This window comes from Lepidochelys kempii, chromosome 3 (assembly GCF_965140285.1).
Source record: "Lepidochelys kempii isolate rLepKem1 chromosome 3, rLepKem1.hap1, whole genome shotgun sequence".
Lineage (NCBI taxonomy): Eukaryota > Metazoa > Chordata > Testudines > Cheloniidae > Lepidochelys > Lepidochelys kempii.
Window position 1 is genome coordinate 83886273 of NC_136382.1, and position 13257 is coordinate 83899529.

Sequence of the window (13257 nt, forward strand, 5' to 3'; positions counted from 1 at the left end):
CCAGCTTTTTCAAACTGCCTGTCCCACTTCTGTTGTGCTTGGGCCCACATCCCAACAGATTGGTGAGTTCTAAGCATGGTGGCGGTGAGATATACATTCCATTTTATTTCTGCCTCTAACCCCCTTCTCTGCCCTTCCCCATCTCTCTTCAGGGACCCCTCCCAAGAGACAGTATTACTCCAAGAGATATAATCACTTCATCTTGTAAGAGCTATAGAGGAGGTTCATCCTTCCTGATCCCGAAGGTAAAAGGGGTCTCACACCTATTTTAGATCTAAGGCAGCTAAGCAAGTTCCTAAAAATAATCAAAATTCCGGATGGTCAATCTAGCTTCTATTATTTCTTCTCTGGAGCCAGGGGGACAGGTACACTGCCTTTGACGTAAAGGATGCCTACTTTCACATGGCAGTTCATCAGAGCCACAGAAAAATTCTGAGATTCTTTGTCAGTGGAAACCTTTATCAGTTCACAGTCCGCCCCTTTGGTCTCTTGGCGGCTCCAAAGTGTATGGTGGTGGTAGCACCATTCCTCCAGAGGTTAAGGATCTTGGTACCATTCCCTGATTGATAAGAAGTTGATCCAGGGTGCTAGCCGTTTAGCTTGCATGGCGTTCCTTTCTCACATCCAAGTAGGAAGCGGCATATTGTTGCTGACTGACAATATGACTACCATGTTTTATGTAAACAAGCAGGAAGGAGCCCGATCCTCACTATTCTATCAGGAAGCAATCTGGCTCTGGGACTTGTGTATCAGTAACTATACTTCTGAAAGTAGCTCATGTCCCAGGGACTCAGAATATAATGGCAGATCGACTGAGCAAGGTTGATCACCATGAGTGGTCCCTTTACCCAGACATAGCAAGGTTATTTTTTTAGCTCTGGGGGGCAGGACACAACCCAGGTTTGTTGACCGATGCTTTTCTACTGCTGTGGTCAGAAGGTCTGCAGTACACTTTTCTGCCAATCCCTCTTTTGCCCAGAGTTGTCTGCCAGGCAAGCAGGACAAGGCCCGTCTTATACTGATTGCCCCAGCGTGGCCCCGTCAGTACTGGTTTTCACAGCTCTTGGACCTCTCAATCAGTCCCCACTGTTACTCACACTTCATGCAGACCTATTTTTGGAGAATCACGGACGCCTCCTCCATCCCAGCTTTCAGGCCCTGGAGACTTCAGGGTTAACGTTGGCAAATGAGTCCAGCTCTGGAAAGGTGCAGGAGGTAGTGCTGACTAGTAGAAAACCATCAATGAGGTCAACTTACCTTGAGAAGTAAAATAAGTTTTTCACCTGGTCGAGGCTAAAAGGGGTCTCCCCTTGTCCAACACATTCTGAATAGAAGCAAGAATATCTTTTTTGTGTTTGAATCATCAAGGATTGGCAATTAGCTCAATCAGGGTATACCTAGCAGCTATATTGGCATTTCCCCTTCCTGTGGATAATCACTCCCTTTTTTCCAACCTGATCGCAGTAAGATTTTTAAAGGGTTTGGGCAGACCATTTCCACACATACAGAGCTCTCTTCCACCATGGAGCCTGAATCTAGTCATAACAAAACTGATGGATTCCCCCCCTTTGAACCTCTACAGACCTGCTCTCTGTTGCACCTTTCAATGAAGATAGCATTTTAGTAGCTATTACATTGGTCAGGAGAGAAGGGAAATTGAGGGCATTACTAAAGGTAAAAACTCTCCAACAATTATGCATTGGAGCGCGCAAACACCTACAGTGGAATGGACATGTGCAACACATCTCGAACAACAGTTATAGAAAGGTTAGTAACTGTTTTATTTATAATATTTTTTATGGTAGCCCTACTTAGTTAATTAAATCCAGCCACCTGATTTCATTCCCTCAACAATAGGCTCACATTAATTACACACCGTGTTTATATAAAGTGATCCTTCTCTTTTTTGCAGCTCTTTGCAAAAAGCAAACCTCCGAAAGGTCTTTACATCTATGGAGATGTAGGTAAGTTTCAGTAAAGATTTCATTGGAAGTTTTGGCAAAATGAGGGTTTCACAGAGTTTCCATTTAAGAGGGAGCAGGATCCAGTGCACCTGTGACTGATTGCCTGCTGCCTACCTGGGTTTAAGGGAAGGAATCTGCGCCTTACAAAGGGGAAGGTAGCAACAAGGGAAGGACTGCTACCCATTAATCTCTCTCAGCCCGGAAAGGCAGGGAAAAGGTGCTAGAAGGATTCCTGAAGAAAGCTGTTGGGGTAGCTGTTGAGAGCCCAGAAACATAACCCCAAGAAAGGATGGCTTTGCCACCCTCTGAACCTGAGGGAAGAGAAAAAAGCCCAGGGAGACTTTACTTGGAGTCTGGGAAAAAGAGACTTTATTTTAAGTTTATTTTAACTTAATAAAGTAGAACCCCAGGATAGGTATTTTGTCTTATAACTTTTGGACTGTGTGGAATTCTTAAGGGATGCTGAGAGTAGGGGAAACTGAGGCAGGGCCACACTTGACCAGCAGGGGATGCTACAGGACAGGCATGCCCTTCTACAGAGGACTTACTCAAGTTCTAATGTAGCCTTTAATGTCAAAGGTTTTTTATTTTTTGTATAACAAGTTACTATTTTAATTAACTTTTCATACTTGTTTCTTTTAGAATATGGAATGGTATTAAGTATAGATCCAGTTGCTGTATATGGAGTGGCGTGCATTAATGTATTTCTGTTTGTGACATGTTATTTCCTAAATAACCACTATTTAACAACATGTGTAAAGTAAGAAGAAGGAGGCAGAGAGATGAAGATTTTATTCTAGTCATGTCAATGTACCATGAAAATGCCTTGACTCAGATGGAGACAATAGGGCCACTTGTTGGCTCAAAATGTCATACTTTATTTTTTCAGAATTTGTCCTTGATAAAGTGAAATACAACTTTCCTCCTAGCTCTTTTAACATAAAATATAATCTCTCTTCCCAAACAAGCAAGCTTTTTACTGTTCAGCTGAAGAGTGTAGTTTCATTAGTTCAAAGCTAATGAACAATCATTACTGTAATCAGTACATACTGTTTTTAAATTAACTACCTGTTGAGTCTATTTGTTTTTTATTTGAAGGCACAGGAAAGACAATGGTGATGGACATGTTTTATTCTCATATAGAAGTAGAGAAGAAAAAGAGAGTCCATTTTCATGGTTTCATGCTAGATGTACACAAAAGTAAGTGCAAATACTCTGACATTTACATGAGTCTCATTGAGTGTATAATCTATAACAGTGGTTCTCAAACTTTTTTTTTGTGGACCACTTGAAAATTGCTGAGGGTCTCGGCAGACCACTTAATGATCTTTCCAAATGTTGTTTGTACCATTAGATAACTATTGTAAAGCGCTTTGGATAAAAGCGCTATATAAAAAAAAACTTAACAATTAACTTTTTTGTTCGACAAGTAAAAGCACACAACTCATATTTTAATATCAGTAGTCTTACCTTTCTAATGCAATGGATGTGCTCTCTCTCCCCCAACACGGCAGCCCCCGAGCTGGGGCTGGAAAGGAGGTGGGGTCTCTCCCTCTCTCCCCCAACACGGCAGCCCCTGAGCTGAGGCTGGGAAGAAGGGCCATCTCGCCGCAGCCCTGGAGCTGCAGAAAGTCGCTTCTTTCTCTGGCTGCCGCAGCCCTGCACATCCCAAATTCCCCCCTCCCCGCGCGGCTCCACTAACTAGACGGGTGGCTCTTCATTCTCTTGTGTGCAGCCACCCAGGTGCACACCTTAGAGGGAACTATCCACAGAGCACCTGAATGGAGCTCGCAGATCACTGGTGGTCCATGGACCACAGCTTGAGAACCTCTGATCTATAAAGCAACCCTGGTTTATTCTTCTTAGCATATGAGCCAATTTCACTTTCTTTTACATAAGTAATCAAAAATACATTTATTAAAGCATTGTTAGAATCTTCTGTTATTCCAGTATAGCTATTAATAGCTACAATATCCAATATTAATAGGAATATCCACTCAAAAGATAATGTAGTGTGCGATGTATGTGAAATCAGATGTATATTCAAGATTAATTTACCCCTTAACTAAACACCCATAATTTATCAATTAACTTACACTCCATTCGGAAGAAGTTATATGCTAATAGTGAATTTTATATTGGCTGAGATAAATAATGTGATGGTGTCCCAAAGATATAGTTTATGTAAAAGCTACAGTTAAATTATTTGATACTTATTTGGCATCTGTGTTCAGTTGAGGGTACAACGATTTAAGAAAGAAAACAAACAAAGTTAAGTTTGGAAAATAAGATGAGGAAGGGTTAGGGGTTGGGATATCTTCCATGTCCAGGAAACATAACTTTACACATATGAAAAGGAATGTTAGGAGTGGACAGGAATCAGTTATTCTCAGTGAGAACTTGAGCTCTAAGAACAGGTAGCAGTGAAAAAAGCTTCTGCAAAGGGTTATGTAATTGCCATTACTTGAGTTATTTAGGGCTATACTAGCTATATGTCTGCTAGGAACAACTTAAGAATAACTAAAGCGATTTTGCAAAATTTCAGGAAGGTGGACTAGATGACCTAATTAAAAAAAATCTGTCAAGATCTGTGTATGCCTTACTAAAGAATCATGTTATTTCATTCATTGCCACCCTCATTTTTCCTCTTTCCTTTCCCACCCTCTGAGTGGACATTTTTCTAGCCAATGTACCTTTTATGTTGCAAAGATCAGATTGGGTATTTAACATAATAAGAACGGATATACTGGGTCAGACAAATTGTCCATATAGCCCAGCATCCTGTCTCTGACAGTGGCCGGAACCAGATGCTTCAGAGGGAATGAACAGAAAGAGCAATTTAGAATGACCCATCCCTGTCATCCAGTCCCAGCTTCTGCACTTGGAGGTTTAGGGACACCCAAGCATGGGGTTATGTCCCTAACCATCTTGGCTAATAGTCACTGATGGGCCTATCTGCCATTAACTTATCTAATTCTTCTTCTTTGAGTGAGTGCTTATGTCCATTCCATTGTAGGTGTGTGTGCTCGCCACGTGCACTGGTGCTGGAAGTTTTTTCCTCAGTGGTATCTGTAGGGGACCAGCTCTGGTGCTCTCTGGAGTGGCGTGCATATGCACCAGTATAAGGGGCGCTGCCAGCCCCCTTCCTCCCTCAGTTCCTTCTTATTGCCAGTGACAGTGCTGGAACGCTCCCCTTGCTATAGCACAGGGATGGGCAGACTACGGCCCATGGGCCACATCCGGCCCTTCAGCCGATTTAATGTGGCCCTTGAGCTCCCGCTGGAGAGCACGGTCTGGGGCTTGTCCCGCTCCCACACTCCAATCCGGGAGCGGGGTTGGTGGCCACTCCATGCGTGCCTGCCATAGCTCTGTGTGGCTCCCGGAAGCAGCAGCATGTCCTTTCTCCGGCTCCTATGTTTAGGGGCAGCCAGGGGGCTCCACGCACTGCCCCCACCCAAAGCGCCGCCCCGCAGCTCTCAATGGCTGGGAGCTGCAGGGGCGGTGCCTGTGGATGGGGCAGTGTGCTGAGTCACCTGGCCGCGCCTTTGTGTAGGACCCGGAGGGGGGACATGCTGCTGCTTCCGGGAGCTGCTTGAGGTAAGTACCGACCGGAGCCTCCACCCCGCCCCACCCCTGCCCCCTCCCTCCATCCAAACCCCTCGATCCCAGCCTGGAGCACCCTCCTCCACCTCAAACCCCTCATCCCCAGACTCATCCCAGAGCCTGCACCTCCATCCAAAGCCCTCACCTCCTCCCAACCCCAACTTCATGAGCATTCATGGCCTGCCATACAATTTCCATATCCAGATGTGGCCCTCGGGCCAAAAAGTTTGCCCACCCTGCTCTGGCAAGTGGTTTCTCTTTCTCTTTGAACTTTTATTGTGTAAATAGTTGTAGATAGTCATCAGTTCCTAATAGTGTTAGCATACTTAGTTATTCATAGTCCCCTAAGGGACTTTGCCCAGGAACAGGGAATGCCCGGCTCCCCGGGCTTCAAGCCCTGCTGTAAGAAGTCCATGCCAATCAGCAATCCACATCTTAGTTGTCTGAAGTGTCTGGGTGAGTCCCACATTCATGAAAAGTGCCATATCTGCAAGGGATTCAAGCCCTGGATCAGAAAGGAGAGAGACATCAGATATAGGTGTCACCAAGGCCAACAGCCTACAGCAGGGGCTCATTCAGGCTTGACCCATGCCCATCCCAAAACCAGGCAATCATTTTGAGGGGACACTCGAGGGCAAACTCCCAGCCTGCAACCAGGATCTGTCTCACCCTTTATTTTCCCACTGTTTGTTACCTTTACTCCCCGCTTGGACCGCCATAACTACGGACTGCTGGGTCCTCAATACAGAGGCATCGGGGTATTTTGTTCTTTCCCACCCTCCCTTCCCTGTCTCTTTTCAGGGACCCTTCTCACAAGCAACTGCTCGCCCAGGAGGTGCAAGCCCTTCTGCGGCTGGGGGCCGTGGAGGAAGTTCCCACAGAACGAAGAGGGAAATATCTTTACTCCTGATATTTTCTCATTCTGAAGGTCAAAGGGGGCCTATGCTCCATCCTGGACTTGAGACTTCAACAAATATCTCAAGAAGGTGAAGTTCCTCATGGTCTCCCTGGCCTCCATCATCCCCTCACTGGATCCTGAGATTGGTATACTGCCCTTGACCTAAAAGATGTTTACTTTCACATCTCAATATTTCCCGGACAGAAGAGATTTCTATGGTTTGTTGTCAGTCAGGCACATTACCAGTTCACAGCGCTCCTGTTCGGCATAGCGACAGCATCAAGAGTGTTTACAAAGTGCATGGCAGTAGTCGCAGCTTACCTCAGGTGTCGGGTGGGGGGGTCCAAATCAATCTCTATCTGGATGACTGGCTCATCAAGGGCCGCTCCAAAGGGCAGGTGCAGCACAGTATGGAGGTGCTATGAGCCACTTGTCACGCCCTGGGCCTGTTGATAAATGAACAAAAATCAACATTGGTCACTGATCAGAGGATAGAGTTCATCGGAGCAGTCGTCGACTCTACCCAAGCCAGAGCATTCTTCCCACAAGCCAGGTTCAGAGCAATGTCAGATCTGATTGCCCAAGTCACTGCGCACCCACTCACCAAATAGATTCATAGATATTTAGGTCAGAAGGGATCTTGGGTCTGTCTCAGACTCCTAGTTCGGCACACAAGATTGCGACTGAGGCCCCTTCAAATATGACTGTTGTCCGTCTATTCCTCAGCCAGACACCGCTTGGATAGGCTCCTCACGATACCGCCTCAGGTACTCACCTCTCTCTAATGGTGGTGCAATCCAAATTCGGTGATGAAAGAGGTTCTGTTTGTGGCTCCACGGCCCACAGTGTCCCTGGTGTCAGATGCATCTGACCTCAGCTGGGGAGCATACCTCGGTTCCCTCAAAACTCAAGGACTATGGTCGCGGGAGGAGCTGTCACTTCACGTGAACTTCGGAGAGCTCAGGACCATTTGCCTGGTGTGCGAGGTGTTCCTTCCCCGTCTATCTGGTTGAGTGGTGCAGGTACTGACAGACAACACTGCCTCCATGTTCTACATCAACAGACAAGGGGGAGCCCGGTCTTGGTTACCGGAAGATTTGAATTCAATTATATTAAACCAATGATGTGCTCTAAAATAATGCTTTTAATTTAAAACCTTTTCTTATTAACTATTTAAATCGGTAGCCAAGGTTGTGGCCTGCCCTAAAGGAATTGCCAGGGAAAGCTGCAGCTAGATTGATTTCCCTTGAAAGGACACAGATACAGCCCTCCGATCAAGAATAGACAGGTAAGCAGTAAATCTTTGAAAACAAAATAATATTTATTTAGAATGAGTGATCACAGTAAAAGATTAGAGATGGATATAAAGTACTGTAGGAACAAATATGATAAAGGTTACAGTTGCAGGAGTGAAACGGCGTGGCAAATAAAGACGCAACACTACAATAACACTTTCAATATCACTATAACAGATAATAGAGCAATATAATCATTCACTTAATACTCTGTATCTTATAACAATATAACAATTAAGCATATAATATATATCAATTAAACACATATTTAATATTTAACTATTTACACTAACATCCAATAAGTGCTGATCAGGCAGTTATTGAATGGGTAGGGGAAGATCTCTCTCAGACCACAGACATCCAACTTTATTGGGAGGCAAAATCCATACACTCCTTGATAACTTACATTCTTCCAATCAGATTCCCTCTGATTCATCTATTGGTCTTTCTGCTCCGTCAATAAGCGCTGTCTTTCTGCTCCGTCAAACAAGCCTCCACCCAAAGCTGCCTAGTTTCTTCTGCTGCCATTGATATTGTTTCTCAGGTGGCTTCTTCTGTGCAAGCATCTTCTTCCTTGCAGGTGTCTTCTCTCTTCCAGGACCCCAGACCCACTTATAGGGTTTAGTCTGTCGGCTGTCGGTCTTGTACACTATTTGTTCTCCCAAGCTCAGCCAATCAGCTTCCAACATTTCTTAGCTTCACCCTTGATAGGTAGCTTCTTTCAATGGGGTTTTGCTGAGTCATTCCCCATAGGAGGCTGATATAATACTGTCTCCTGATTGCATCATCAGTTTTATGGGCCCTCTATGTGTTCCTATGGAGTCTTTCACCACAGTACATCATCCTATAGCCACCATTTCTGGATTTTCTTAATGTAAACTACTATTAATTTCTATTTAATTAAAACCTTATTCTTAAAACTAATCACTACTCTAAGCATCCCAAAGGGTCCTGACACTGTCACCACCCTTTTTATATCCAATTAAACAAGTTATAATTTTTCCGAAATTTAAACCTCTTCTGAGGTTTTTCTGTAAACCTTCAATTTAAAGTGATATAAGGCTTTTTAGGCAACAGAGGCAAAATCTTTCATCACATCATCTGTCCTGTGTCAAGAAGCTCTGAGCCACTTATGCATCCAGTATGCTATCCACCTGGAAGCCTTGCACCTCCCCGTCATACGGAACATGCTGGCAGATCGCCTCAGCAGGTCCTTCTTCTCTCACCACAAGTGGTCCCTCTACTCGGAGGTTGCCAGATGCTCTTCCAAAGGTGGGGAGCTCCCCAAATGGACCTGTTTGTCACCAGACAGAACAGAAAATGGCATCAATTCTGCTCGTTACAAGGCCTCGACAGCGGTTCACTGTCAGATGCCTTCCGTCTGTCATAGTTAGAGGTCTCATGTATGCCTTTCCGCCAATCCCACTGATCAGCAGGGTCCTTTCCAAGATCAAGAGGGACAAGGCGTGAGTCATTATGATTGCCCTGGCCTGGCGTTACCAGCATTGGTTTGGCAGTCTCATGGACTTGGCAGCGGCAGCACCGTGGACTCTTCCCGTATGTCCGGACCCACTTTCTCAGGATCACTGCTGCACCTGAACTTCACCTCTCTCCACCTCACAGAGTGGATGTTGCATGACGGAGCCCCGAGGAGCTGGCCTGCTCCAGTCAGGTCCAGCAGGTTCTTCTGGAAAGCAGAAAGTCCTCTACTAGAGCTACTTACCTTTCAAAGTGGAAGCGCTTCTCCTGCTGGGCTTCAGAGTGAAATATCTACCCTGTTACTGCCTCTTTACAATCCATCCTGACTACCTCCTGCACTTAACGTGCCAAGGCCTTGCCTTTTCATCAATCAAGGTGCACTTGGCGGCCATATCAGCCTTTCATCTGCACGTCCAGGGACGATCAGTATTCTCACATAAGATGACTGTCAGGTTCCTCAAAGGCCTCTAGAGGCTGTTTCCTCCGTTCTGGGATCCGGTTTCCCATTGGGATTTCAATCTAGTCCTTTCCAGGCTTACCGGTCCTCCTTTTGAGCCTCTAGCCTCTTGCTGTCTCTCGCACCTGTCATGGAAGGTCTCATTCCTTGTAGCCATTACTTCGGTGAGGTGAGTCTCCGAGATTAACGCCCTCACTTCGGAGGCCCCGTATATGGTGTCCTACAAGGACAAGGTTCAGCTGCAGCCCTATCCAGCCTTCCTGCTGAAGATGGTGTCGCACTTCCATGTCAACCAGGATATCTTCCTCCCAGTGTTCTATCTAAAGATGCACGCAACCAACGAGGAGAGACACCTGCACACTCTAGTTGTCAGGTGTGCCCTAGCTTTCTTCTTGGAGCACACCAAGCCCTTCCGCAGATCAGCTCAGCTCTTTATTGCGATAGCTGACAGGATGAAGGGCCTTCCGGTGTCCTCTCAGAGGATTTCAAACTGCATCCTCACTTGTTACAAGTTGATGCAGGCTGTGCCTCCACCGATAGTGAAGGCTTACTCTACTAGGCTCAGGCGCCGGCTGCCTTCCTGGCACAAGTCCCTATCCAGGACATCTACAGGGCTGCGACGTGATCTTCAGTGCAAACATTCACCACGCATTATGCCATTACCCAGCAGGCCAGAGATTACGCTAGATTTGGCAGAGCTGTGTTGCAATCGACACATCTATGAACTCCTGCCTACCTCCAGAGGTACTGCTTGGGAGTCGCCTACAATGGAATGGACATGAGCAAGCACTCGAAGAAAAAACGGTTACTAACCTTTTGTAACTGTTGTTCTTCAAGTTTGTTGGTCATGTCCATTCCATGACCCACCCTCCTTCCCCTCTGTCGGAGTTCTGGCAAGGAGGAACTGAGGGAGGGAGATGGCCAGCGGAGCCCCTTTTACCAGCGCATATGTGTGCTACTCCAGAGGGCACCAGAGCCAGTCCCCTATGGATACCACTGAGGAACAAACTTCAGGCACCAGTGCATGTGGCGAGCACACACACCTACAATGGAATGGACATAAGCAACGCATCTCAAAGAACAACAATTACAAACGGTTAGTAATTTTTTTTAAACCCAGTTTATTTAGTCTCCTCTTTTCCAATGAGAGTTTCCCTAAACTGTTTCTTAAAACTTAACCTCTTCATTTATAAAATATTAAGATCTGCCTTCTTTGGGACCCTATGCTTCACCTACTCCAAGACAGCAATTGCTTTCTGTGATACATGACCAATTTTGCACTTGGTGGTGATCCATATTCTGGAAATCTAATAGATACATTCTGCAGTGACAACAGGCCCGCTGACAGCAATTACGGGCCCCAGGGCTGGGCCTGGGGCAGAAGTGACGAATCTGTCACTTCTGGGACCGCCTGTCACTTCCAGGACTGACGAACTGGCCAGTCGCGCAAAGCACGGGGCCTGGAGCAGTCGTGTGTGCCTAGGAGCCGTGCAGCCCGCACACGTGATTTAAAAGGGCCCGGGCCCTTGGGCAATTGCCCCACTTGCACCCCTTGTAGGTGGGCCAGAGTGACAATATCTCTTGTTATCTGTGTGTTCCTTTATGTCTACTAGTAATAAAGCTAACCTCCCACCACAGGGCCTTTCTTTTCCTAATGTTCACTTTATCTTAAATACATACATAGAGTACAATCTCTAACACCTTATCGTACATTTTTTTACTGTAATACTTGTTTTGTACAATCTTTGCATCTTAGTCAGTTTTCCTTTTTTTAAAACCATAGGGATTGGTTTCTCTGAGTTGATTTTTTCCCTGCTATTTCAGAGTTTGACTACAGGTTGTAAACATACTTTAGGGAAATGGAATGTGCAGTGTTTTGCAGCTGACTTCTAAATGCTTTAAGGGTTCTGATTATTAGAGCATAGACTAGGAGAGAGTGGGTATAATTTCAAAGAAATGCAACTGAATCAAGGTAATAAATTTGAAGCAAGACAAAATGATAGAGTACCAATTACAATATCAAAGTTTTTTGAAACAATGGTAGGATAGATGCACCATTTTAAAAAAGTATGTAACAGCAGGCATCTGTGGGGCTACAGTACAATACTTTACTTTATTTGTAAACAAGAAAACACAGATTGCTGACTCTGTGAGGCTTTAGCAGTTTGCTTTAAAGGGTTGAAAAATTACCAAGTGTGCCTTTTAAAATCATAATGCATGTGATTTTTGTATTTCTGTATCTAAACTACATATGTGTGTATTATTGCTTTATATGTTCCACAGAGTTAAATGCAGCACTTCCACTGTTTCTTTTTCTGTTTTATTCACTACAGGAATACATCGTCTTAAACAGAGCTTGCCTAAAAGGAAGCCAGGACTAATGGCCAAGTCATATGATCCAATAGCCCCTATAGCTGAGGAAATAAGTGAGGGGGCCTGTCTCTTGTGTTTTGATGAATTTCAAGTAAGTAATTAATTAGAGAGAGTTTCCTGGCTTCAATAAAACATTTAAAGTATTGTTTGATCTTTTACCTTAAATATAATACCCTTTGTTGTTAGTATAGTATTCAAGTTACTAGCCCATGGTGAACTGTAGAAGATAAAAGTTCAGAAATAGAAAGAGTTTCCAAGACTGTGAAGAAAATATTTTTCAAAGAGGTGGAAGTTGACTGCTTCAGTCTACTTTGAGTCCCTTTCAGTTATCTGCTCTAATCAACATCATTAAAGCTCACTGTAGAGGACAAATAGAATTTGATGAGATTCTTATGAGCACTTTGGGGAAGAGACTTTCTTTTTATAAGGAGTTTGTACAGCGTCTAGCACAGTGGTACACTGGTCCATGTTTGCCCCCCCGGCATTCCTGAAATTGAAATAACAAAATAATAATTTGACTCATTGAGATCAAGGACATGGGAACAATATATCAAATTAAACCTAAATTCTGTGGCAATGTCCTGAAGACTTTGTGCACTGGGCTATCAATCTGTGGCCATGTCAGATAAATTTTAAAATGGAAGCTTTTATTGAATTAAATAAGAAAATGAATAATAAATTGATAAAATATTCTTTGTTTAACTTACCTTGATTAATTCAGTTTATTCTGTACTACCCCTAAATTCTTAATTTTAATTGTGCCTCACAAATTTATATTGAAAACACACCAACTGCATTATAGAAATTGTCCACAGGGAAGCTGGAGGTTGTGGTAGCTTGAGATGATTGGGGCTTGTTGGCTTCTGAGAAGTTGTGGGAGACAGTCTGGGATAAAGACGTTTGCTGGGTATTACTGCTAAAATGATCAGCAATTAAGTAGTTATCCGTGTTGACATTTAAATTGTCATTAAGTTTTTAAAGTTAATATATCCTGTTGAGATGAATGGAGAAGCTTACACCTTTCAGCCATTGTTTCAGGCAATCTACCGACCTGAGAAGACAACACTTCATCATAGAGCTGTAGAAATGTAGAGCTGAAAGGGACCTCAAGAGCTCATCAAGTCCAGCCCCCCATGCTGAGGCAGGACCAAATAGGCCTAGACCATGCCTTACAGATGTTTCTCCAGA

At 44.4% G+C, this 13257-nt stretch overlaps 1 protein-coding gene across 2 annotated transcripts in view; it reads left to right on the forward strand.

Moving 5' to 3' along the window:
• AFG1L (AFG1 like ATPase) overlaps positions 1-13257 on the forward strand; it is a 136053-nt gene that overhangs the window by 47178 nt on the left and 75618 nt on the right. For both annotated transcript variants that reach the window (XM_073336943.2, XM_073336945.2), the window contains 3 exons: positions 1913-1964; positions 3063-3164; positions 12030-12160. In XM_073336943.2, the coding sequence (XP_073193044.1) occupies positions 1913-1964; positions 3063-3164; positions 12030-12160 (285 nt within the window). The remainder of the gene's footprint in view (positions 1-1912; positions 1965-3062; positions 3165-12029; positions 12161-13257) is intronic.